This window comes from Theobroma umbraticum, unplaced genomic scaffold, assembly GCF_002168275.2.
Source record: "Theobroma umbraticum cultivar Fairchild unplaced genomic scaffold, ASM216827v3 scaffold_147.0, whole genome shotgun sequence".
Taxonomy (NCBI): domain Eukaryota; kingdom Viridiplantae; phylum Streptophyta; class Magnoliopsida; order Malvales; family Malvaceae; genus Theobroma; species Theobroma umbraticum.
Window position 1 is genome coordinate 7,089,425 of NW_018397259.1, and position 25,546 is coordinate 7,114,970.

The 25,546-nt window shown below is 35.8% G+C and overlaps 4 protein-coding genes and 1 pseudogene across 9 annotated transcripts; 1 reads left to right on the top strand and 4 right to left on the bottom strand.

Moving 5' to 3' along the window:
* Positions 1-1,203: 1,203 nt before the first annotated feature.
* On the bottom strand, positions 1,204-3,083 carry LOC110414900 (protease Do-like 1, chloroplastic). The gene is given in 3 exon segments (XM_021426300.1): positions 1,204-1,719; positions 1,721-1,969; positions 3,048-3,083. Coding segments are annotated over 3 exon segments (801 nt in total).
* A 104-nt stretch (positions 3,084-3,187) lies between these two features.
* LOC110414901 (limonoid 1-O-acetyltransferse pseudogene) lies at positions 3,188-4,260 on the top strand (annotated as a pseudogene).
* Positions 4,261-7,084: 2,824 nt separating this feature from the next.
* Positions 7,085-10,020, bottom strand: CSD1 (copper/zinc superoxide dismutase 1). 2 transcript variants are annotated; one of them, XM_021427175.2, is made up of 8 exons: positions 9,952-10,020; positions 8,851-8,939; positions 8,664-8,765; positions 8,413-8,508; positions 8,211-8,242; positions 8,019-8,094; positions 7,586-7,639; positions 7,085-7,348 (listed from the first exon to the last, which is right to left on the bottom strand). In XM_021427175.2, the coding sequence occupies exons 2-8, from the start codon at positions 8,924-8,926 to the stop codon at positions 7,326-7,328; spliced, it is 459 nt and encodes a 152-aa protein (XP_021282850.1). In that variant the 5' UTR covers positions 8,927-8,939; positions 9,952-10,020; the 3' UTR covers positions 7,085-7,325. The 2 variants fall into 2 exon arrangements, with proteins under 2 accessions (XP_021282850.1, XP_021282851.1); XM_021427176.2 differs by having other exon boundaries at positions 8,851-8,944; positions 9,952-10,014.
* Positions 10,021-10,603: 583 nt separating this feature from the next.
* Positions 10,604-20,075, bottom strand: LOC110415016 (fas-binding factor-like protein). Of its 4 annotated transcripts, XM_021426479.2 has the most exons (23): positions 19,986-20,075; positions 19,568-19,881; positions 19,233-19,382; positions 18,829-18,978; positions 18,402-18,548; positions 17,466-17,612; positions 17,109-17,267; positions 16,585-17,000; positions 15,845-15,923; positions 15,563-15,604; positions 15,143-15,205; positions 14,984-15,033; positions 14,871-14,898; positions 14,196-14,270; positions 13,973-14,083; positions 13,826-13,886; positions 13,461-13,574; positions 13,128-13,249; positions 12,834-12,894; positions 12,597-12,638; positions 12,345-12,385; positions 11,405-11,531; positions 10,604-10,945 (listed from the first exon to the last, which is right to left on the bottom strand). In XM_021426479.2, exons 2-23 carry the CDS (start codon positions 19,874-19,876, stop codon positions 10,827-10,829), a joined length of 2,613 nt encoding a protein of 870 aa, XP_021282154.1. In that variant the 5' UTR covers positions 19,877-19,881; positions 19,986-20,075; the 3' UTR covers positions 10,604-10,826. The 4 variants fall into 4 exon arrangements, 2 of the variants coding, with proteins under 2 accessions (XP_021282154.1, XP_089639576.1); XR_002445072.1 differs by lacking the exon at positions 10,604-10,945 and having other exon boundaries at positions 11,475-11,531; positions 13,154-13,249; XR_002445071.1 differs by lacking the exon at positions 10,604-10,945 and having other exon boundaries at positions 11,475-11,531; positions 12,834-12,890.
* A 962-nt stretch (positions 20,076-21,037) lies between these two features.
* On the bottom strand, positions 21,038-25,029 carry LOC110415146 (ATP binding/leucine-tRNA ligases/aminoacyl-tRNA ligase). Of its 2 annotated transcripts, XM_021426689.1 has the most exons (3): positions 24,878-25,029; positions 21,487-24,771; positions 21,038-21,270 (listed from the first exon to the last, which is right to left on the bottom strand). In XM_021426689.1, exons 2-3 carry the CDS (start codon positions 24,750-24,752, stop codon positions 21,267-21,269), a joined length of 3,270 nt encoding a protein of 1,089 aa, XP_021282364.1. In that variant the 5' UTR covers positions 24,753-24,771; positions 24,878-25,029; the 3' UTR covers positions 21,038-21,266. The 2 variants fall into 2 exon arrangements, with proteins under 2 accessions (XP_021282364.1, XP_089639601.1); XM_089783475.1 differs by lacking the exon at positions 21,038-21,270 and having other exon boundaries at positions 21,483-24,771.
* Between the last annotated feature and the right edge of the window lie 517 nt (positions 25,030-25,546).

Consider the following 25,546-nt stretch of genomic DNA (forward strand, 5'->3'; position numbering starts at 1 on the left):
TTGTGTCCTAAAATATGTATGTAGTATTGGTTATAATTTTTTTTAAATGTTGACTAACTTTGTTAATAGTTAAGGATAAAAACATCATTTTGAAACAAGAGGAACCAAAATGTCTTTTTGAAGTGTTTTGAAGAGTTTTTGAATTTTACCCATTTCATTAATGTGGTAAAATTAAAATTGAGATTTAAAATTAAATATTAAAATGTTTTTTTAAATATATATAAAATAAAACTAAATATTAAAAAGTTTCTTAAAAAATTCAGAAATAATAATTATTTTCTCTCTTCAACTCCTTCTCAAAGTTATCTTTTTTCTACTCTCTTTTTTATCTCTCTCCAACTCCATCATTTTCTCCTCTTTTTGTTCTTCCATTGAGAGTAAATTTGACAAAATTATTGGTTAACTTCAATAGTGAACAAGCTTAGGAAAGTCTTAAGCTCGATTTAATGGACATGGGTTATGAAAGTCTGAGATTCTGGTTTCCATTTGGGACTTTAATTGCCAATGTTTTTGCTGCTTGTGTAATGACAGCACGATCTCCACACTGAAAGGCCTGATAAGATTTTATTGAATGGTCTTCTAATAATTGTGAACCACCGAGCAATAGTTTACAGATCATTGGAAGCAAATTTGAATTCTTATAAATATTTTAGCTTAAACTCAAGGGAATCAAGGTTCCTTGGCAAAGGATTTTAGATAATTAAAACAAGGCGTGATACTTTAAAAAAAAAATCTCTAAGTTATTTAAGAAAATTTAAATAAATGTTTATTTTTTATTATATTCAATTAAGATTTTATATATTTATTGTAAGTTAAATAAATCTTTATAACTAATAGTTAATTAATTATTATTAATTAAAATGTTACTTGTCATTTTATGTCATGTGTTATTAACGTGATATGTTAACATATGATAATTTTGTTATATGTATAAGAGAATTCTATAAGAGATTATGTAAAAGGAGATTTATATATATATATATATATATATATGTGTGTAAGAAATTTCTTAACTTGCAAAGGAGGATTTTTTTTTTCTTTTATAAATGCCGGAGCTACAGGCTTGTGGATTTTCTTGAAAAAAAGAGAATCTCAAAAGAGAGGGATAAATCTATCTGATATTGATATTCTGTTTAGGGTCACAAGGAACAATATGAGTTGGTTCATTTAATGTTGATTGAAACTTAAGCTCTTGACGCTAATTTATAGTGATCTTGCTTGCAAAAAATTTGGTTTTCCCCTAATCCCAACTGGACCAGTTGCAGGAGCATCTAAGACAAGCACACCACTTACTCCCAACTGTTCGACAGATTGATCTGGAACAAATTTAATCCCTAAAACAGGTCTTGTCACCTTCCCAAACTTCACCAACTGATCAACAATGCCACCTACAGTGTCAACTGGAACTGAAAATCCCACACCAGAAGATGCACCGGAAGGAGAATATATAGCAGTATTTATCACAGTAAGGTTTCCTGAACGGTCTAGGAGTGGCCCTCCACTATTACCAGGATTAATAGCAGCATCTGTCCGTATTACCTCTTGAATTGGGCGGCCAGTGGCAGCAGAACTTATCTCTCTGCGAAGCCCACTGACAAATCCAGTTGCAAGAGTATGATCAAGTCCAAAAGGGTTGCCAATAGCATACACTTTCTGGCCAACAGGCAAATCTGCTGGTACACCGACAGGTATAGGTCTTAGTTTGTCTTTGGGTGCATCAAACTCGCAATACAGCAACATCCTTTTCTTGGTCCAATCCAACAACTCTTGCATCATAAGTTGACTGGTCAGCAAGAGTAACCTTGAGATCAGAAGCACCACGGATCACATGATAATTGTTGACAACGTGACCATCTTTATCCCAAACGAAACTCGACCCGGATACTTGTGGTACCTCCAACACGTCCAATGAGAAAGCATCCTGCCTGACGGCGAGATTGGTGAAGCAAACAACGGAGGGAGCAGAATGCTAATTTAAGTAGGATGGGTGAGAGGGAGAAGAAGGAAAGGAGATTGGGTCAGAGGTAATTAGGAGAGAAATGAAAGAAAAATTATTTTTATTTTTTTAATTTGTATTAACAAAATTAGTAATATTTATTTTTAAGCTTTTTAAATTTTAAATTTATTTTTTAATGGGGTGACATCATTTCATGTTCTTATACACTGTCAGTCAATGTATCAAATAGAAATATAAAGTAAAATGTGGCATAAATTAACGTTCAAAAAATGTTTTTTCAACAATTTCTTTGTCTCTTTTTTTTTATAATAATAAAATTCTTGTTACCTAATAAATATTATTTATGAAATATTAAAAAAAGTTCTACACGACAATATAACATATGAAATTTGATCTTAAACCAGTAAATATAAAGAAAGAAAAGTAAGACTCAGAATAAAATGTCCTATTCCATTGAATATTAATGTCCTAAATTTAGTTCCAATAGTAACTCTTATGCGGTATATATGAAAAGCTCAAGCCTCTTGTTGTTTAGTATAAGTTTTCATGACATATTCTCTCCGTATTATTTTTATTTGATTTTCAAAAATTAAGAAAAAAGTTTTGATTTTAGTGTATTTAGTATTAAAATTTAAAATTCTTATTATAAAATTAATGCTTTGGGTTAATTTACTTTAAAACTTAAATCTTGCTAGGGCTGCAAGGAATTTGTTTCCTTTTTTCTTTTATTTATTAATTTGCTTCTTTTGATACATTGCAAGAATTTGGTAATTTTTAGTAATATTGGTAGATACTAAAAGAGATAAAGAAAGGTAGTGCATATCTGCAAAATATCTTTAGTTGGGATAAGAATTTTTGATTCAAAATTAAATATAAAAGTATATACGATATATTATGTATTAAGTAAGATAATAATTCTATGTACCAAAAAGAAAAGTAATAACTTTGCATAAAATGTAGATTCAAACTTAACCCAATTAATTAGTGCAGGCAAATCTTCACAAGCCTAGATGGATATATTAAACCATAAGGAAAACCATAATCATACTTGAAATGCTTTGGATTTTCCATTTTAAAGGAATAAAAGAACCATGTGAAACAGTGGAGCAATAAACGTAGTGGCCATATTTTGTTTTATATATATGTGACATGCTTTGGATTTTCCCTTTTAAAGGAATAAAAGAACCATTTGAAACAGTAGAGCAATGAGCTGGCCCGGGACATGTCGTTTGTGCTGGTAGGATCAAGGATGACTTAACCATCGACTGTAATGATGATGGTGCCACTTTTGTTGAAGCTCAGGTGGCCCGGGACATGGCGTTTGTGCTTGAAGAGCCAGAGATTAAAGTTCTGCAGCAGCTATTACCATGTGATCCACTCCAACATTTACCTCAAACTCAACCGAGTACTGATCAGGTACTGCTCGCTGTTCAAGTCAACCATTTTGCTTGTGGTGGCATGGCAAGTTGTGTTTGTCTTAGTCATATTGTTGCTGATGCATCAGCTGCTGCCGACTTTCTAAAAGGCTGGGCTGAAGTTGCTTGTGGTGCTGACAAAATTGAGGGTGTGATTTATGATTGTAGCCCCCTCTTCCCTCCACGAGATATGTCACTCTTTTACAGGGTTATGGGGATTCTAGACAACAAGACTAATGCGGGATCACCTTAAGTTATTACAAAGAGGTTCTTGTTTGATGGCTCTAAGATTGCTGCTCTAAGAAATGAAATGGGAGATGAACTCAACTTCGTACCATCCAACACGTATTGAGGCTCTTACTGCACTTAATTGGGAAGCCCTTATAGCTGCAACTGCTGAAAATTTTGAAGCTTCACCAATACTTGAGGCATCTAATACTGAGAATCTGAGAAAGAGAATGAACCCTCCACTCCCACCGCGATGTATTGGTAATGTTTGTTTCGTTTCAATGGTAAGCACACCGACTGAGAACATCGAAATTCGTAGCAAAAATCATGAATCTATAAAGGAGATAGATGATGACTATATAAGAAAGATATTCACCAGTAATGCTGAATGCTTTCATAACCTTATGGAGAAAATGTTTGAAGAAATTGAAAAGAGTTCTCAGTAGCTGGTGCAGATTTCCATTTTATGAAACAAACTTTGGATGGGGAAAGCCCATATGGTTTGGAACTGCTTTTACGATTAATAGGAATGGCTGTTTTGTGGATACAAGTGATGGTGAAGGAATAGAAGCATGGATATCATTGACCAAAGAAGAAACGGCCGAACTTGAACAACAACCCGCCATCCTTGCTTATGCTAACTTTAAACCAAGCATATGAAGATTAAGGAATAAAATCACTACTCTTTCAGGCCATTCTCTTTCTCCCTTTTTTTCTCTTTCATTCTAGTTTCCCCGTTCGTATGTAATTATGAAAAATGATAACAAAGATGGAGATGGATCATTAATGGAATATATAGTTGTATGTGACTCAAAGAAGATGATTAATTTATTAACGGATCATGATGAGAGGTGACTGTTGTATCACGCTCAACTCCCATACACAATCGCTAAGCCCCCAAATCTAAGTTTAACTTATTCTCCAAACTAGAAATAAATTAACTTCCAACATTTAGCAGCCGCAAACACAGAGGCCAGCTGTGCACTTGTTAGCGGTGCAACCATTGCAACGGCTAACACATTCCTCTGGCTTCTGGCATTGAACTGGCTTCTCTTGCTTGATGGTGTAGATCTCTTCTAGTGGAAGAGCCAGCCGCATACACAGAGCCCAGCAGTGCATTTGCGTTTACGGTGCACCCATGGCATCGGTCAATACAATCTGAGGGCTTTTGGCATTGAACTGGCTTCTCCTGTGCTTCAATTCCTCGAGGCAAACCTATAAATCATTGTTTTCATTAGTTCAAAATACGTATACAAGTTCTACTGTAGTTTGTACTTTCTATTAATTAAATTATCTTTAAAATAATAAATAATGTTAGAAACAACATTGAAGAATAATTCAGTCTTAATACAACCGTCGATCTTTTCTTGTGTTTACAAGATATAGAAAACAAATTTAAGAAAAAAACTAAAAGATTTTGAAAAATGTAAAAGAGATGATTGAGAGACTCACATGATCCAACAACCAGCAGGGCTACCAAGAAGACCGCCCTGAGGCTAGCCGCTCTCTCCATTTTGATTTTTTAGAACGCGCTTTTTGGTGTGATTGTCTTCGATATGGGTTTAATTAGGTTAAGAAAATTCGCACAATTTATAAGGAGGTGTTACATATAAACATGGCAAGAATCTCCATAAATAGAAGGTATTCTATCATTGATGGAAAGGAATTTAATAGTACTATATATGGTATAGATTATTTTTGTAAGGAAAAATCTCTCCACGGCTGTTTGATTTCAAGCAAATAATAAGATTATTGACCAAAAATCAGGCTTAGATTAAGTTATTATAAATATAAAATTTTCAAAACAAGTTTGTGATTCTTAAAATTAATTTAAGATGGTTCTTGGTTTATTCTTTATGAGAGATTCAATTTCTTTTTTGTGCATAAAATTAAAAAAATTATTCATGTTCACTCAACATTAACAATAATTGACCTCAAATAAAATCTGAATAACATAATACCCAAAAAGTCTCTAAATAATTCAAAAAAAAATTTATTTTTTTATTATATTTAATCAAATATTCGTAATTTTATTTTGAATCAAATAAATTATTATATTTTTATTTTAAATTAAATAAATTTTTATATTAATAATTAACTTATTTAAAATTTTATTTATTATTTTATATTATATAACATTAATTTGACACTAATATATCATAATAAATAATAATATAATTTACAGAGTTCGTGATGATCTGCTGTGATATTGAAACATATCCCTACTTTTGAATTCTTTTGCGTTGCTGACTCTTGGTGAGGATCATGTGGAGGAGATGAGCCTGACTTTGTAGTTTTGTATAGTTCATTTTGCTTGCTTTTGTCTTATCAACCTTTCTTGATGCATCGTCAAGGGGTTGACTGTCGCAACCCTTCTGTTTTTGAATGTTTTCATGTTACGGTGCTTGATTTTGTACAGGGACTCACACCTTTATTCAACTTATGAATATAATCATACTTTATTTTTAAAAAATAAAAATAATAAATGATATTTTAATTAATGATAGTTAATTAATTATTAATTGTAAAAATTTATATATGACGAGAGAATTCAATACACATTGATTTTTGTAAGAAAAAATTAAAATTATTTGTTAAAGATCTAACTCGGATTGAGTTACTATAAATGTAAAATTTTTTAATATAAGTTTGTAATTCTTGAAATTTATTTAAAATTTTTCAATATTACCCTAATAGATCATAATAAAAAATGTGGATGAAAAATTTAAATTTATTAATTCTTAGGTTTGCGGCTTTAACTTATGAACTATTATCATGAATTAAAATTATGATTAAACTATGTTAAAATTTCATAACAGTTCACAAAATCAAGTCCGTGGGAGACAATTCTCTGAGTATAAACAATGCAATCAAATTACTTATATATATATATATATATTTTCTAAAGATACATACATCACCAGCTAGTAAAGATATTTTTCTAACGCATGAGCATTAACCACGCCTTTTCCTGCTTCCAACAAGAAAAGCGTTTTTTTTTTAGTATTAAAAAATGATAATTCGAGCCTGGCTTATTTAAACAACTTACCGTTGAAAATAGGATGAATAAAGGGTGACGGGTCATATCTACAGGCACCATAGTATAGCAATAAAACAGCGTAAGTCACACGTTTCGGCCAGAGATTTAATCGAATTCAAAGTTGAAACCATCGCCCGATAATATGATGCCTTGAACGTGTGGCCATTGCCAAACCAGACCTAAATTCACAATTACTTATCAAAGAAAAACTTCCAATCAAGTAGCAACATCACTGTTTACTGAAAGGGCTAAGACAGCATGCATTCCGCTGAGTCATGCTTTGGAGTTTAGATTATATAAGATCTCTTCATGTTATAGCTATAGCTCACAACTGAACTCTTTGCTCCTTGTTTTAGCTCTTTCCTCTTATAAGTTAATTTAAGAAGGCAAAATCAACCAAATTGGGTGCCAAATGGCTGAACCATGAGGCTATTACCACAAGGAAAAAGAACAAGCAGGGGAGACCACCAAAATTAAGCATTCAGCACACGGAGGAACCACTTTAAACTTTAAAAGCGGCAGTAAGGGGACGGGCTCTTTCAAGTCATAAAACAGACACAACAAAAGTACACAAGAAGGAGTCTTTTTCTTTTTATTCACAAAGTCTCAACTTCATATAAAAGTTACTCTCGAGGCCATCGCATCACCAACCGCATGTATTATTCTGGCCACCACGATAAAAGCTTCAGCCTTGCAGACCAATTATACCTGTACAAAGAAATAACTATTATTAACAAATATAGATCAAGCAATCACGGGCAGGAAAGATACTTCAGAAAATTATTGAGCAACATAACTAATAGAGCTCTCTGCAAACCATGGAAATAATCACACTTCAACTTGCATAATATCACTAAAATGATGGGCATTGACAAAATAAAAATGTTTCGTCAAATGCAATCAAGATACTTTCAAAAAAAAATGCAATAAAGACAGTTAACTTACCGCAAGCTAACCTGCCACCAGCATTTCCGGTGGTTTTGCTAAGCTCATGGCCCCCTGCAAATACAATAGCAATGACATAAAATGCCTATACAGCTGGATAAATAAATTTGCAAGTAAAATAACAAATAAATGATAACATAAAATAAACTTGATAATGCCCCTAATATCCAAATACATTACTTAGTTATGTATCCAATTAACTCGACAACATGCCCTGCTAGGCTAATCTCTACAGGCAAAAGGATGTGCAGTGAGGGCACATTAGTATTTCAAATTTGATTTTCCCTTACTTCCAGTAAGAAGGGAAAGGGATTGCGGGAAGAGGGAGCAATTCAGGAAGTCAACCACTTACCAAGTGGTGTTCCTGGCATAGGCAAGAATACGTATAGAAGAAATAAACAAATTAAACAGACTCAAAATATCTAACTATTACCCTTGCCAAGGTCATCAGGATCTGCATGGACAACAACAGCCCTTCCAATAATTGAGTGTGGCCCAGTGAGAGGAATCTATATGGTACAACAACTTTCAGAAATGAACTTAAGTTGATCACAGGTAAGACTACAAGAATAAGGGAAACCAATCAAATTTAAACAGAAAGGAGAAAGGAGTTTAACAAAAAAACCTGTTTGTCAATAATAGTGAAACTCACACAGCCTGGACCACACATGCACAACAAAGAAGATGTTAACAATACAAGAAATGCAAACACTAAGAACATACAACTAAATAGTTTGTGAAAGAAAAGAAAACCAATAAAATATTTTGAAGCTGTTAGTACTGCTTTAAAAAGCTTATGGTCATTGACAGAAAGCAAATATTCATACCATCATCACCAACATTAACATTTCCAAGATCACCCGCATGGCGATTCTCATCTTCTGGGGCACCATGCTCTTTGCCAGCAGGATTAAAATGGGGTCCTGCAAACAGATTAATCAAAGGTTAAAATGCCCAAAACAGCTACATCAGAATACAAAAGAAATCAACAAAATCAACTTCCCGTCATCCTTTCATATTCTTTTTTCTTTCAAACTCCATACAGAAAGAAAAAAAAATCCAACTTTCAGACTTTTACCTGTTGACATGCAACCATTTGTTGTGTCCCCAAGGGCATGGACATGGAAGCCATGGAGCCCAGGATTAAGACCAGAAATGTTCCCAGTCACAGTAGTTGAACCTAAAAGGGGCAGGAAAGATTAAATAACTTCGACAAGAAACACATAAATACAGTATCCAAGAGTCTTATCAGGGTTGTGACTTACCATCTCCCTCTTGAGTGAAGAAAACAGTTCCACTGACACCTTCACTGCTACTAAGCACGGCAACGGCCTTCACCATTTTTCTATGTGATCTATACTACACAATATTAGATATGCCAGTAAATAGTTTTACCAAAATGAAACATATCTTTCACCACTTTTCTACATGATCTATACTAAACAATGATCGATATGCCAGTAAAAAATTCTAACAAAATGAGAGATATCTAAGATGGCAACATTAACACATTGGAAGAAAAGGCTCCAAAAAATATAATTCTGATAGCATATATAAACTCAAAAGTTGAGTTTCTGCTTAAGAACATCATAAAAAATTTTAAACCCTTTTTAATAGACGCTAGTTTTGATAAGTTATGAATTGTAAACTGATAGTACATCAAATATAAACTCATTAAAGTTCACCAAACGGATATAATACATCTAACAACCAAATTAACAGAGCCCCGAACTGAACCAACCACAGGAGAACTTCGAGGAGCTATCAAAACAAAATTACCAAAGCTAAAACTACACCAAAAACCACAATTTCTCCCTACTAAAAGTGATCATTTTCATGCTTTTTTTGGTCTCAACCTTCAGAAAACATAAATTATAAATAAAGTTAGTGACATGCAATTGCAAACATCAATTTTTGAATCATATAACAGCAAAGAAAAAAAAACAAAACTTCTCTCAACTAAGATTAGAACTTTGAAGGGAAAAAAGAAAACTTTTTGCAAAGGAAATTTATAATTCTTCAAAAAAAGAATACTACTTTCAGCACAGAATCTTCTTCACTATAATTTTTTTTTAAAACAAAATTCCGTTTTAAAAACTTTGTTTTTTCAATCATTATCCAAAGAATAGGATTCACAGCCATCGAAATCAAGCTCATCTTAAACAGAAAAAAATCAAAAAACTCCAACAAGAAAGCGTAACAAAGCAACGTTAAATCTTTAGGTAAAAGAGAAATCAAGAGTCAGATCTTCAACAAACACACAAGAAGAACAAAAGCAAGCTCAAGAAATACGGAAATGAAACAGATCAGAGCTTTGAAACCCTAAAAATCGAATGGAGATTATAAAAAGTCAAAAAATTTCTAACCTCAGAGCACCCCTTCACAGTATAAAAGAAAGGAAAGACTGTCTGAAGCGAGCGTCGATTAGGGAATTTATAGAGAAGGTGGGAGCCGGTGAGGAAAGAATCCAAGTTCTTTATCTCCACCTACCCGTTGAGGGTATAATGGTAATTGTCCAACTGAAAATAAAAATTCTTTTACTGATATTGGGCTCTTTATGGACTTGAAATTGGATCACATTTAACCCAACCTATGATATTAGCTCTCCCATTTTCCTTTTCTTTTTTTTTTAATTTTGATTTTATTGAGCCTAAAAGCTTTTTTAAATTTTTTGATTTTTTTTAAATTTTTTAAATGACTATTCATATTAAAAAATAAATTGTATAATTTTCAGTGGTTTTTTATTTTTTTTCAAATACGATTTTTTAAAAAATAAGAATATTCACTCAACGTATCATAGATTTTTGTTATTATTTTGAGTTTTTAAAAATAAAAAAAATCTTAATAATGGTTCTGTTTAAAAATAAATTAAATTTATTGCAATAATTTTTTTTTTATTTCAAAATTATTTTTAGAATTGGTTATACAAATATAATTTTTATTAATATTTAACGTTATTTCTACCACAGATTTCTCCATTATTGTAATTATCTCTCACTGAAATTTGTAGCCAGAAAGAGAATCTTCTTTTGAGTCTTACATTTTGTTTTTTTGAAGGCAAGAGATCAGAGCAAATGTTACAAAATTTTTGCAGCAGTAATGCTTCAGTGAGTTAAACAATGATGTTTGGTCAACATATTGCCCTAGACAATGCCTCTCCAAGCAAGGTTTATCTGCCATGTGATCCCTACAATGAATAATGAAGAAGTAATTCCAGCAATTTATGGGAACTTCCCATCCATCAGAAATCTGACTCGATGTGCAACTTGGTGGTGGAGCCTAACTCGAGCGCTTCTCGAGATTTTTTCCACAACTGTGACTCGAGGCCTAACTTCCTCAGCTCCATGAGGCCACGCTCAACTGCAAACAGGAGGAAGAAATGAGAAGATTTTTATCAGACATGACTTCAAACTTTACGATACCTACTACAGGTTAATTGGTTTAGAGAGTCAATGTTTATAGCATTTAAGTGGTAGATATCAATCGTTCTGATGTAGCTTTGTATAGCATCATTGACCACTGTCAATTGCATTTCATCTAAAGTTAGCCATTAAGGTGTATATTTCTTATATTTTTCGTCTAGTTTTCATGCAAACAGCTTGCAAGATGTAGTGACATATCATCAGCAAGGAGCAAGAACTTTCTCTAAATTAAATAATTTAAGTCGAAATGTTTATAGTTGGTTAACAAGCGGAAGAAGTAAATCGCTAATTATTCTTTACTAGCTGAGGTGAGACTCTAAGATAACTGATCCTCCAGGGGGGTGGGGTGGGGATCTAAGGTCAGATGATAGTCCACAGGGGGGGCTAGAATGAGTACCGTCAACTGCGTCATGAGAAGTGGAGGAACGTGAACTGTGGTTGATCCAGAACTGCAAACGTTCATCTGCAATGTCAGGTTCCACTCCATGGTTCATTGCCCTCCTCCAGAAATATGTAAGCCAAGCCTGCACAAGCATAACCAATAAGAAATAATTCAATGGATATTCTTGCTGCTTGCCATAAAGAACATCACATTCAAATTAGTTTTCACCACACCAATCATTTCATGAAAGTTGTCCAGTTAATAAATTACCTACAAGTTAAAAATCTACCCGATTTGTTTTCTCTCTTCAGAACATTGTATGTAGGTATCTAAATATATACAACCTAAATAAGATATCTTTTCTTTCTTTTAACAGTGAAGACTGAAACAATTCAACATATAGAGAGCAAGAGATTCACACTCCCCAATCTGTTATCAATGCCAATCCTTCTCAAGCCTGGAAGTGCACATGAGAAAAGAAGTGCCAGTTGCAGAACAAACTTCTCATTGCATAAATCAATGGCCAAATGCTCTGTCACTAGTAGTCTAACATGCAAAAGTCAAGTTAAAACAAAAATCTCAACAACCAGAATACGGGTAGAATTTCAAGTCCCCATTGCCATGCCATTGAAATTTTACAGCCTTCTAATTCTCCGTCTTACTCTATGTACAAGATTCATTAACAACAAAGTTATTCTACATTTTTAAATACAAAAAAGATAGTGTTTTCTTACAATGTTATCACTTTCCTTAAATCACAAATGTGTTAAGTCCTTTATCCAAGACCATACTCCTAGAGATGACTAGCTGCAACTAATTAGTTTTAAAATGCTGCAATGAAGATAAACTTGAAGCAAATAAGAGCCAAGAGAAAACAAAGGTCAGCTTGGAGCCTTAACCCCTTAATAACCTTTCTTTGTAGTAAAAAGCAGTTACTATAAAGGTAATATCATACCTGCTTAAAACGCACATCTTCAGACTCTTCTTGGCTCAATTCTGAAAATAAATTTGCTTATTTTAGCTTTTTTGGGGGTTGGTTTAGGAATAATTATTACATCGAAAACCCAATTAACATCAATTGGAGTAAATAAAATACAAGCATAGATGCATAACAAACTCTTTCACTCACTTAAGTTGCAATACCTGTAGTGAGTTTAAGACGAAAAAAGGTTTACATCAACAATTATTAAAATTTGGATTAACTTACCAAATGCCTCAAATTGACCCTCAGTTGGTAGTTTCACCTCATCTGCAACCATGATAACAGTAAAAGGGAAAAAAATGTCAAGCATATGTTCTGGATTATAAAGCATGCTACTTGTGCACAACTTTGCATTAACAACGAAATGTCAATTTCTGAAATTGTTATTTCATGCCAACAGAATGGTAGATTCTCCCATTATTAATGGATGTCATGTTGTTCAAAAATAAAGAAAGAAAGTACCAGTTTTTAGTGAATTCTGGAGTCGATGTTGAGCCATAGCAAATGCAACTGCATCCTCTACCTTCAGAAAAAAATAATTATAAAAGAGAACCACTAAATACAGGGGAAATATTCTTTAATATGCAAACAAGATGACCATTTCATGTGTTATTATCATATAAGGAAGTAGGAAACAAAAGAAAGCCCATAAGAAGGAAGATAGCATGTGCTATTACATCATAACTCTTTGATAATGATCATAAGTGAGAAGAAAGATGATATTCACAACCGCAAACACAAGGATATGACAGAAACCTTTAATAAAGCCAGTTCCCTCAGACCTTTCTCGACTAAAAGCATGCTTTCAACATTCCTCTCTCCAGATAGTTCACTAAAGTCTTGCAGGACCTTTTCTCTTTCTTCTAAATCATTGTTGGCTGTTCAGTATGGAGATAAGAAAAAAAAGCAAAACTGAGTCTTTTAATTTTCACTCCGCTGAGAGAGAGTAAAACTGAATCTGAGACTCTAAGAAGAATATAAATGAATGGAAAAGATCATTAAATATTCATTTTCCAATCCTATCATAGGCCAGAAGGAATTATTTGTGGCAGGCGATGAAGTAAAGCATGCATTTAAATGAAATCTTACATGAAAAGTCCCCTTCCTTGGCTCTTTGTCCAGCAGCTAATACAATTTCAAGAGGAAGAGGGGCAAATGATGACCAATATTCATGTTTTGCCCCAGCTATCTCTGCCTGAATACCTGCAAAAAGGCAATATCCTCGAGAAATTTATACAGCTCTGTGAAAAATGTACAAGGCAGAATTATGGATTTGCACATTAAAGAAACTGACTGCAATTGCAACTTTAGCGACTCCCAGGATCACTTGACCATTTTATTGAAACACTGTTTTAAGGTGATTATTATATAAGCAGCTATTTATCTAATACAGCAGTGTCAACTCAAAAACAACAAAATCAGGAATTTCATATACTAAAAGATCATCACTTTACCATGTTGCACACATAAACTCCAATAACGAGCAAGCCAGCACCTCTTTAAAACAACCTCTTCCTAAGATGAAAACTGCAGATTTTGTAACTATGACATAAAGGAGTAAAATGAAAAAATGATGTCTACAAGATTAGAATGAAGCCAACCATCTCTTCCTCGGTTAGCATCATCCTTTGAGTTACTGTTTGCAAAGATTTGATTTCACACTCCGCTTCCTGGAGCTTCTCTAAGGCAGACATTGCTTCATCTCTGGCAGTCTAACTCACAATTTAAGAAGAGGAAATTAGTTAAGCAAGGACATTTTCCCCTTCTAAGAATGGTAAAAATTTAAAGAAAAGCCAGAACATACAAGATAAAATTTCAAGATACCTCAGCCTCTGTCCGAAGAGCAGAAATCTCTTCAGGTTTACCGCCCTGAGTTTGTGCTGCAACTCTTAAAGCGGCCTGCAAGAAGGACCATGTCACATGCTACTCATCTGCAGTTCATAAACCATGTCCTGACTAACATGTAAAAATAAAGAATTACATTAGCACATTGATTTTTGTAGAAAGACGTCAGTTATAAGTAATAAAGAATAACTAGCTAGATCAACAAAACAAATGAAACTATCAAAGGTGCTAAGAATTATTAAAGCACACTCCGCTAAGTCCTCGCTGCATTGAGCATGACCTCTGGCAACCCTTCCTACTGATCTAAAGCACACACCAACTTCTGTGCTTAGCCTCTACAGAGATGGTATTTCATTTTGCATATAGATTCTCGTTTTTAGATTTATGCTCAAACAATCATGCACATGCCTGCTTGATGTGTATATTAATAAGCCTCTCTAGGCATGGAATAAGTATCGATTCACAAAGAGAGATGCACAAAAGGAATCAGGAAAAAACATATATAAACTTAGTATACACATACTTAAAGACAGAGGAATGTCTGTTAAGGCTTATAATTATCTAGTATTATGTAATTCTCCATGCATAATAAAACTGATAGACACATGCAGAGTAGTTTGAGCTAAGGAAGTGGCACTATTTAGAAGTACAAACCTCCCGTTCCTGCAGGGCTGCCTGCTTTCTGAAGAGGAAGATAGATGGCGCGTAAGAAAATCACAAAGTAAATTACAATATAACATTAAATACTTGTAAGCCATGAAGCTTGCCTGCTTAAAAGACGTGCTTCTAGAGTTACACCCTCTCCAAGATTAGCAATCTAAACAAGAACATGTTATGACTCAATTAAACATATACAAATGTTTGCTACCTGGAGCGGTATAAAGTTCATTTACCTATCACTTGTCTTTAAACTGTAAAAAGTTCACCTGTTTCTCAAGCTGCCGAGCTCTCGCTTCCGCTTCCTCACACCTTTCCTCTGAAAGTTGAAGCTGGGGAGGCAAATATCATGATGGAGCACCAAAAACAATACTATATGACAATATTATTAACATTTTCCGCAGGCCAAAGTGCTTTTTTGGCTAACCTAATGACATCAGAGTTTGGGGGAGCAAATGCTGCTGCAACAGCAATATCCAAATGCCAGTAATCAGTTAGATTATGTCAACATTTGAAGATAACTGTTGCAGCAATTTTAGGATATTGACTCAGTGCTTGAAGATGATGGAGAGCCAAATTGATGTTTATGAGTACTATACATTTTTCAAATAAAGCTTATTATCCAAATTTATTAGACTCAACAACAAAACAAGTTACATGATAAGAAGTTAAAAAGTTAGTGGAATCACCTTTTCAAGTAAACTTTCATTTTCATCCTGTAGCATATCAAGCTGCAATGAAATTCACACCACATTACTGGAAGATAAAAAGATAACCATTCTGATAATATCCATAATTATTTGATCTCATATACTGAAATTTGAAGTGTACAGACTTGAATAAATTGAAAAAAATTTGGAAAAGAAGATATGATTATACACCAGCTTTCAAATATTTCCTGAAGGAAAAAAAATACTGTGATTAATGGATGCTAGAAGGCAACACGTTTTTAACTTGGAAAGTGATTGTACCTCATCTTGTAGAGCAGAAGTGGACTGCTGACGTCCCCTTTCTTTTAAGCTGCTCATATTCCCAAAATCTGCTAACAATCTGCTTAAAATGCAAAATTCAGGGCACTCTCGATAAACCAAAGAACCTAAACCAGTGCAGTGATCATTTTAAATGATCCCAGGGTCTTGAGACCTTAACACTAATTAAGAAACATACATGATGCTATGGGCTTAATTACTACCAGGAAAAGGCATTATTCTCAAATACTGGAAGAGCAGCAGCGAAGCCTCTTTGAATAAAGCCAATAAAACATAAAGACTTCAATTACTCATACATATCATCTTGCAACTCTTTTTTTCTCAAAAATCATCTTGTAAGTATGTTCTGTAAGAACATGCTATTTAAAATTCTGACACTCAGCCACTTCTAAATTGACATCATGTGAATCAGAGAATTTGCTGTGATGGCTGATTACTTCATTCTTTTTGTAATACATAATAAACTTCAAAAATCAAGTTAAAAAGGAAATTTCACATAATATGCCTAAAACTAAGACAATATCACAGAATATTAAATACTAATGTTGAAAACCTCGAGTTCCATCCCCCCCCCCCCCCCCCCCCCCCCCCCCCCCCCCCCCCTTCCCCCTTTTCTCTCCTAAAAAAAAAGGGAAGAAAAAAGTTGGTGGGGATTATGACAGATGAAACTTCATTCTTCAAACTTCAAAATGAAATTACACCAGCTTAGAGCTATAAAATACCTTTTATCTCTCTGACTATCAGTTGAAGCCTCTGTTGTACTAACAGATGAGGTTGGCTTCAGGGACATAGTCACAATAGAAGGTACCACCGGAACTGTCTTGACTCCTAAATGTTGGCAACCTGATGCTGTGGAACGAGCAGATAAAGGTTGTTCTATATAACTGGTTAATGGAGGTGATTGGCCAGCAGTTGAAGCTTGAGTGGACAAAGGCTGCTCTATAGAACTCTGCAGAGATGGTCGTCCAGCTGGAGTGGAATAAGGTGACATGGATTGCTCAACAGAGTTGACAGAGTGTGATGGTTGGCCACTTAAATGGGCTGATGATGGCTGCTCCATAGAGTCGACAGATAGAGAGGTTCGAGTTCCTGGTGTGGAACGGGTAGATGGTGGTTGATCCTGATTGGTATGAACTGACTAATAGAAAAGTTGAAGTTACAAGTAAGAATTACATTCATTAATAATATAAGCATTAAACAACAAAAATTTAGACAACTGATCATACTCAATTAACAGACAAGTTACCAAGGGAGAAGATGGCAGTCTTGCTCTTCCACTAGCAAGCCCAATGCTTGGTGTGCCACTCACTGAAGGACTATTATTTGCCAGGTCATCCTCATCATTGTCCTCATCACCTGGTTGTTGTGCTACATGTTGCACTGGCCTTTGAGCCATGGTTTTGGCCTGTGTTTTAGAATGCGAGTCCATATCAGAATGCATTTCTCTGTACCATAAAGCTCCAATAATGGAAACTGCAAAATCTTTTCCTCAAACTAACGTCATAACTTGTCTGCTCAAGCTCATGCTTCTTCCCCCACATTAGCATGACAAACAAAAAACTAAGCTAAAAAAACTTCATACTAATAGGTAATAGGTAATTACCATAGAAGGGCGTGACTGCATTGCCCTACCACGAGCAAGCCCTATGCTTGCTCTCCCACTAACTAATAGGTCATCCTCGTCATTGTCCTTGTCAGATGGTTGTCGTGTAGTAACTTGTGGCAGACACTTCTGAGCTATGCTTTTGGTCTGCAGTATTATACAGTGTAAGTGCAATGAGACATATTTGTTGGTAGCATCAAGCTTTTGCATGTGATATGTAAGTTACAAGGTTACAAATGTAGAACCAGACATCTACAAATTATCGTATTCAAATGCTACTTGTCAAATCGTGCACTTTCTTCTCTAAACACAATTCAAGCTGCAATCTAAATTATGAGCAACTATATGTACCAATCACCAAATTTGTACTGAGAAGCTAAAAACATAAGAGCCATACAGATCACTAATTTTGCACATAGGACTCATATGTTCACTAAATAATTAACTAGTCAACTGAATAATACACCTCCTTTTAACAATCACATGAAGGCAAAACTCTGGAGTCATTAAAGACTGAATCAGTCAATTACTGATTTCAAGTGCTTTCTTTTTTAGCCAGACTAATTTCAAGTGGTTAAGCACGGATGAACAGGTCACTCAGATTATTAGACTGAGCTTCTACGCAGTCTCACATTCCGCTCCATACCTTGTTGACAGAGACAGTCCAAGCCAAGCTTATAAAAACACAGCCCTTTCATAGCTTCAAAAGCTAAAATGAACAAAGATAAACTTTAAAGCTTAAGTTTGAAACTTAACAACTACTCAAGCAACTTTAGGCAAGATCTGTTTTATGTCCAGAGAATTAAAATCTATCACAAATGCTGTAGCTCAAACTAACAATTTAATTTGTCTACTCGCATTCTCTTTCTTCAATGCTCACTTGACATAAACACGTCTACCTAAAACCAAAATCATATTAGATAATCATATAATTACCGCAGGAGAGCGTGACTGCATTGCCCTTCCACCAGCGAGCCCTATGCTTGCCGTGCCACTCACTAAAACGTCATCCTCATCATTGTCCTCATCAGCTGGCTGTTGAATCATTACCTGTGGTGCTCGCCTTTGAGGTATGTTTATCTTCTGGATTTTACAAGATAATTCCAGGTAAGAACATATTTATTTGCAATATCAAACCAGGCTAGCAAGCAACCATGAACAAACTTAGAGCAGCTTAACAATGTTTGACATACATCATGGTGCATGATAATAGTGTCAATAGTGGTCAAAAGAAAAAAGTGTTCTTTAACTTGTCTATTGGAATGTGTTGAACTACTTCTTCAATAAGTCTGCGCATCTCACTTGACAAACACATGCAGGTCTAGCTAAAAACCAAATTCATATTTGATAATTGGAAAATTACTGCAGGAGAGCGTGAGTGCAATGCCCTTCCACCAGCGAGACCTATGCTTGCTGTGCCACTGACTAAAAGCCCATCCTCATCATTTTCCTCATCAGCTCCTTGCTGTGTCATCACTGGTGGTATTGCTCGCCTTTGTGGCATGTTTTTGTGCTGGATTTTACGATGTAAGTCCAGGTAAGAACATATTCACTTGCAATGTCAAACTCTAGCATATGCAACCATGAATAAAACTTAGAGCTTAGAGCAGCATAAAAGTTTTTAAAATACATGACGCTAAATGATGATAATATTAAAAAGTTGTCAAAATCTTTTAAAGAAAAGTGTCCTTGGACTTTGCCTAATTGAACTCTCACAAACATAGGTCTAGCTAAACCAAATTCATATGAGATAATTAGATAAATTACCATAGGAGAGCGTGACTGCATTCCCCTTCCACCAGCAAGCCCTATGCTTGCCGTGCCACTTACTAAAATATCATCTTCATCATTGTCCTCATCAGCTGGTTGTTGTTGTGTCCTTATCTGTGGCACTCGCCTTTGAGCCATGTTTTTGTTCTGGATTTTTCAAGTTAAACCCAAGTTAGAACATATCTAATTCCAATTTCAAGCTCTGGCATAGCAGTAATAATGTTGAAAATTTCCATTAAAGAATGGTATCTATGCCAAAACAGACAATGGGGTAAAGCTAAAAAAGGCATAAAAAGTTTTTTTTCAAGTCCAATATTTCATTAAACTATTACATCTATCCTAGGAGAGCGAGCACGCATTGCTCTTCCACCGACGAGTCCAATGCCTCCCGTGCCACTAATGTTATTATAATCAAGCTGGTCCTCTTCATCATCATCCTCATCGTTTTGCTGGTGTGCCATAACGGCCGCCAGCCTCTGCGCTGCCGCTTTCGTTTGCGCTTTCCTCACATTCCCCATGCTCCCATAGCCCGATCCTGACTGCGTGTGGCGGTGAAGCGGCGACGGCATCGCCGGTGTCCCTGGAGTCCCAGGGCCCTCCGTGCTCTGTTGTCTCTCGAATATTAACTTCCTCCTATCCATTGTCACTGCAATAAACATTTAAATTTTTTTAAAAGAAAACCCAGATTAATTAGTCAATGTTAAGAGAAATAAATAAAAAAAAATTTAAAAGTTAGAACCTGAAACTTACCAGGGTGATCGAAGAGAAGTCCCTGTTTTTCAGTAAAAGGTGAGAAAAACAGAGCATTTTTTCTGTGAGACAAAATGGAAAAGCATGAGAAAATGCTGATTGGGTTCCAGGAAAATTGTAGAGCATTGGAATTGTCTACGGCGACATATTTGAAGTGAAAAATGGTAAACGAAAGGATCCGATGGCTAAGGCGAAAAAGGAGGGGAGGGAGAACTGAAACGGGAAGCGGGAGGTTTTAACGGTCGATTTTTTTGGAATTGGCGGGTTTTCTTTATTACATACCAAATACGTCCTTGTACGGTTAATGTCTAATTTCATTTTAGTTGAGGGATATTTTTGCAATTACAAGGAAAAGTACACGTAACAATTGCAAAGCAAGAGCATACTTTATATGAAATCATAAAGGGTTATTTCTTGTTCCATTAAAAACTTTTATTTAGTACAACCATATAAAGTGCAATATTCATATATACTTGAGAAGAAAAATTGAACATTGGGTGCTTTTTGAACTCCCAAAAAACTTGAAATTTCCTTTTTTGGAATTTTAAGCACGGTAATTTCAAATTCTCATGTAAATTCCTGAAATTTTGCATGAACGCTTTTCCACAGTAAATGGTGTTGTAGGCTACCCCACGCCCAACCTTAACACTTGGCAAAAATAAGAAACGCTACAAGTTAGGCACCCCTCCCGCAGTTTTGGACCTTCATTTCACAAATGTAGAGCATGGGTTATATCATTCATATGCTGGGCTATTCACTAAAATTACAAGTAATATGATTAATTGGGGAGGATGGAGATCCTCTTAGAAGTTGAACCACCCACAAAAAGTATATATATTAAGACTTGATAAGGACAATAATCAGAGGAGAGGAGGAGCACTCATCATTCAATAAACTGAATGCAAACCTGTTCTTTTACTTGCTTTTGAAACACTATCACTATCCTTTCTTACAAAAGGGAATGATCAACAGTAGCAACCAGATGAATAGTATTGGAATTTAAAAAAAAAAAAGGAATGAACAAACAAAACTGAAAGAAACAAGATCACAGCTAAAAAAGGAAAAACAAGACAAAATTCTTTAATTTTAAAAGCAGAACAAAATAGGAAAAACACATAGTTCAGTAAAGCAGATATATAGAACTGGAATTACAACCTAGGGCAAATTCAAAATATCTGATCCAGGTAGCTGGAATACGTTTCTGCTTCAATGACAAAATTCTGACTGAAAAATCCCCTCTCACAACAGCATCTTGATGCAATATTTCTGGAACATATTTGTTTACCTGCATACAGCAATAAACTCCATTTTCATTTAAGTCCATTTTCATTTAAGTAAAAGTGCGCATTCCCTGTTCAACATCTAATTAGACACATGGCTGCAGAGAAACACAGCTAAGTTTACAAAACACAAATTTAGAACGACTAACACCAAATACTCCAACAAATGAAAATTTCCTCAAGATGTAACATAGCATGCTAAAACGACAAATTTACTTCACCTTGACATAAAGATGGCAGTTGGATTTCCAGGGGACGGAGGATTCTGTTTTAGCAGGGACGCAAAGGAACCAGCTTGCACATAAGCATCAGGGTCAGAGGCCGACAATACTTCTACCTCTTCAAGAGCGAGTTGTCTCTTGATCAAGTCTAAGTTCTCCTGAAGGACCTCAATCTCTCCAAAGGGCAGCTTCAAATCCAGGGCTTGGGCACCAATTTTAATAGCCTCACCCTTCTTGAACCTCACGAATGGCATACAACGATTCTGGACCTGTTTAAAGTCTGCTGCCTGACCAACAGTGCTCTGCCGCAATGCATTCATTATCTCCCCATCTGATGCAAAAAATGTACAGGTCTTATTGTCAAACTTACTTTGGAGGATCCGTAAGCACTCTGCTTGCCATCCATCAAATTGCTCATTCACAATGATTAGGCCTTTTAACTTGTCCTCAGTTAGTGATGTAACTGGAGCCCCTTTCTTATTCTTAGTGTTCTTTGAGCCTGAAATCTGCTTCTGGAGTAGCTTTCTCATCGACACAATGGAATCTTGCAAATACTTATTGGCACTCTTGAGTTTTAGATCTGGAGAATCAGCTGTGGGCCAGCCTGCTTTCACCACAAAACCATCCTTTTTCAAAAGCTCTCTCCAAACAAACTCCGCATAGTGAGGGCAGATTGGAGTGATAAGCCTAGTCTGCACATCCATAAAGCGCCATAAAAGGTCACGGTTCATGCCACCACTGCCACAAGAGAACCTATACTCATCCCTGGCAGCCTGAAGATCATAAAACCCAGTTTTCAGTGCTTCCCGAAACATGCAATCCCGATAACTCTGCTCAGTCATTTTGACAGCGATGTTTATCTCATTTTCAAACACTCGATCAGCATAGGTAGATGGGGGACCGGTCCTCAAAGATGATTCTGCAGCCACAATCTCTTCCATCCATGCAATCTCTTTTGTGAGCCGTAAGATTGCAGCATTGGCCGTCTCAAACACAAAGTTTGCATCATCTACACCATCCCCTGCATCAGCCAGAGAGAATCGTGTAGCATCAGCAGAGAATTCCTCAATTGCCTGGTGCAATGTCCTGAAATTTCCAGTAGACTTGGACATCTTCTCCGAATTGAGCATAATATGTCCGTTGCACCTGAATCCACGAGGCCAGTGATCCTTGGACATGATTGCGATGTGGTTGTAGATGCAAAATGTCAAATGATTCTGGATAAGGTCTTTACCAGAGACTCTAAGATCAAATGGATACCAGTATTCAAACTCCTGCTTCATCTTATTAAGAATAGAGAACGGAATATCAGAAGATTTGGGAAAATGACCACCACAGAAGAGAAATTCCCAGACCTCATCAGTCATCTGGGCAGGTTTAACCAGATCAGAGCTTTTTCCATACATGTCCCCATTTTGTAAAAGATGAGCAACTGTATAATAAGCCATGTAAATGGTTGAGTCAGATAATGACTCAACAAGGAATTCCTCATCCCATGGAATGCGAGTCCCAAGCCCAAAGGATCGTGAGCAAGCCCACTGATTAAGCCAACCTAAAGTATGTTCAAAGCCATGTCGTGTCTCATCAGAGTACAGATTCATGTTGGATAAGCACTCCTCAGCCAATTTCTTCCATTCTGGTTCCCCATATGTGATGTACCATTGATCTGTAAGAGCCACAACGCATTCATCACCAGACCTTGACATGACCTTCTTCTCAGGCTCACTATAAATTATTGCCTGGCCTGTTTCAACCAGTTTGGTTCTTATCAGTGGCTTAGCTTCCTGGACTCTTGTTCCTGCATATTCTCCAACAATCATTGTTCCCTCTGTAAACCCTCTCAAGTACACCAACCTCTTTGCCTCAGCAAGCTTGTCTTTCTCATTCTGACTTTTAATTTTCAGGTCCACACAAACCTTTTCAGCTGCTCTGTCTCCAAATTCCAGAATGTCAATGATGGGTACGATCTCAAATGGCAATACCCACTCATCCTTCACACAAAACTTTGCCCGAAAAGCAGGTTTTGCTTTCAAATCATGTAAGGCCATATAATCATCAGGAGCATCACTAGGAACACTGGTCACAATTCCAGTGCCTTTGTCTGTTAGAATGGTCAACATTGGAAGAGCATATATGATCTCATTAAATGAGAGAGGAGACTTTACAGGAAGACCAATCAGATCATAACCAGTCAGCTCAACCAAGCATGTAGGTTTCTCAGGGACACGAGAGAGCTTCTGATATGCAAGGTTGAGTGCTGCTCTCTCTGTCAGAATAAATACCTCAGTATCATTGATTTCAAACGCTCCATATTTCCCATCAGGCAATACCCAACAATTTGTTTGCCCATACATTGTCTCAGGCCTCAATGTTGCAGCACCCAAAAACACTTTTTTCCCTTCCAAGACACGCATTTTAGCTGGAAATGGTGGCACCACTTCCATTTTAATAATAGTATACTCTTGCGGCTGAACCCCTTCACCACTCGCCCTATCATGATCAGCACATGGCTGACCATCCAAGGGAGAATATATAGTATACCTTACATCTTTAACAATCTTACCCATCGATCTCAACTTCCTCATCTGCCACTTAACAAAAGAATCAAAAAATGGATTCATATCCGTAGTCACAAAGGACCTTCTCCAATCACAACCTAATCCAAATGCTTTAAGGTCTTGAACAGCCAATGGTGGAAAGAATTTCAACCATTCATATGGGTTCTGAAACTTTGATATCTCACTATCTGAAAGTCCAAAACTCCTCATAATTTCCCACTGAAACATCTGCCCACTAGATTTAGATGCCACCTTAGACTTTTTTCCTTTAAACTTATCGGGGACCACATTGGCACCTTCATTTCCGTCAGATTCTTCTTCCGGATTTGGTTCCTCATCTACTACCTCATGAGGAAAAATGGGTGGATCACCAAATTTTTGGATTTCTCTAGCAAGTTTATCAGCAGAAGCCTTGATTGGCATACCAGTACAGTGAAAAGCAAAAGGTAATAACACATTGGCACCTCTTAATCTATGGTAAGCAGCAGCAAATTCTAGCTTCGAAAGTGAAAAGGCATGACCCAGATGTAAAAAACCATTCATATACGGAAAAGGAAAGTTCCCAAAGAATTTTTCACCTGGTTGAGGTGGTTTTTCACCAGGTTCTGCCTTAAACACATCGTTTTCTTCCCACCAAACTCTAACCTTTGACTCGATTTCCAGTAGCTTGTCTCTCCTTGCATAACTCTTGCCTCCCTCTGTCGCCATCTCGTGAAACTGATGGAAACTGTTAAAACCAAAAAAAAAAAAAAGAATGAAAATCCATTTCTCAAAAATGAAACAGAAAGAAATGAAAACCAAATTGTGGAAGGAATCGTTGCAAAGGAAAGTGCCTGAGTCTGCTGAGGAAGATGGCGTTGAGCCTACGGGCAGGCTCTCGAGATCGAAGAATCTTTGCTGGAGTTACGGCTTTACCAGAGCAAATGGGTGGAAACGAGTAGGATAAAGAGGCTGCGTTGAGTTTCAGTTGGGTTACAGAGCTAGTTATTCCCTTTTTTAAAAAAAAAAACTTTCGTGAAAGGTTTTTAGGGTTTTATAGAAATTAATAAATTTAAATTAGAAAGGCCTGCCCCAACTTCTTCTACAGCCGACCCAATGATCGGAAATGGCCCAATTCTCCAACTTTTGTTCTTCAGGCTGAGAATCTAAAGCCCAATTCAAGGGGGCAAGACAAATCCCAAGCTTACACTTAAAGCCCAAATACAAATTAATGCAAATTCTTTTCTCCTTTTTAAATCAGGATATATAAATTGCTTAATCTTTTATTTCATTGCAAAATATGACATATCGGACGAGGGCATGTTCAATATTGACTCCAATAAAAGGTCCTAACTCGAAATTATTTACTATAGTACCTAGACAGGTATCATTACCACACCTATTTGGGGACAATTTTCATTTATATATATATATATATGACAATCAATTTATGTAACAAGCGGTCAAATTTTTGTGATGAATGTACATATAAATTCATTGTAATATAATCATGATTCTCAAAA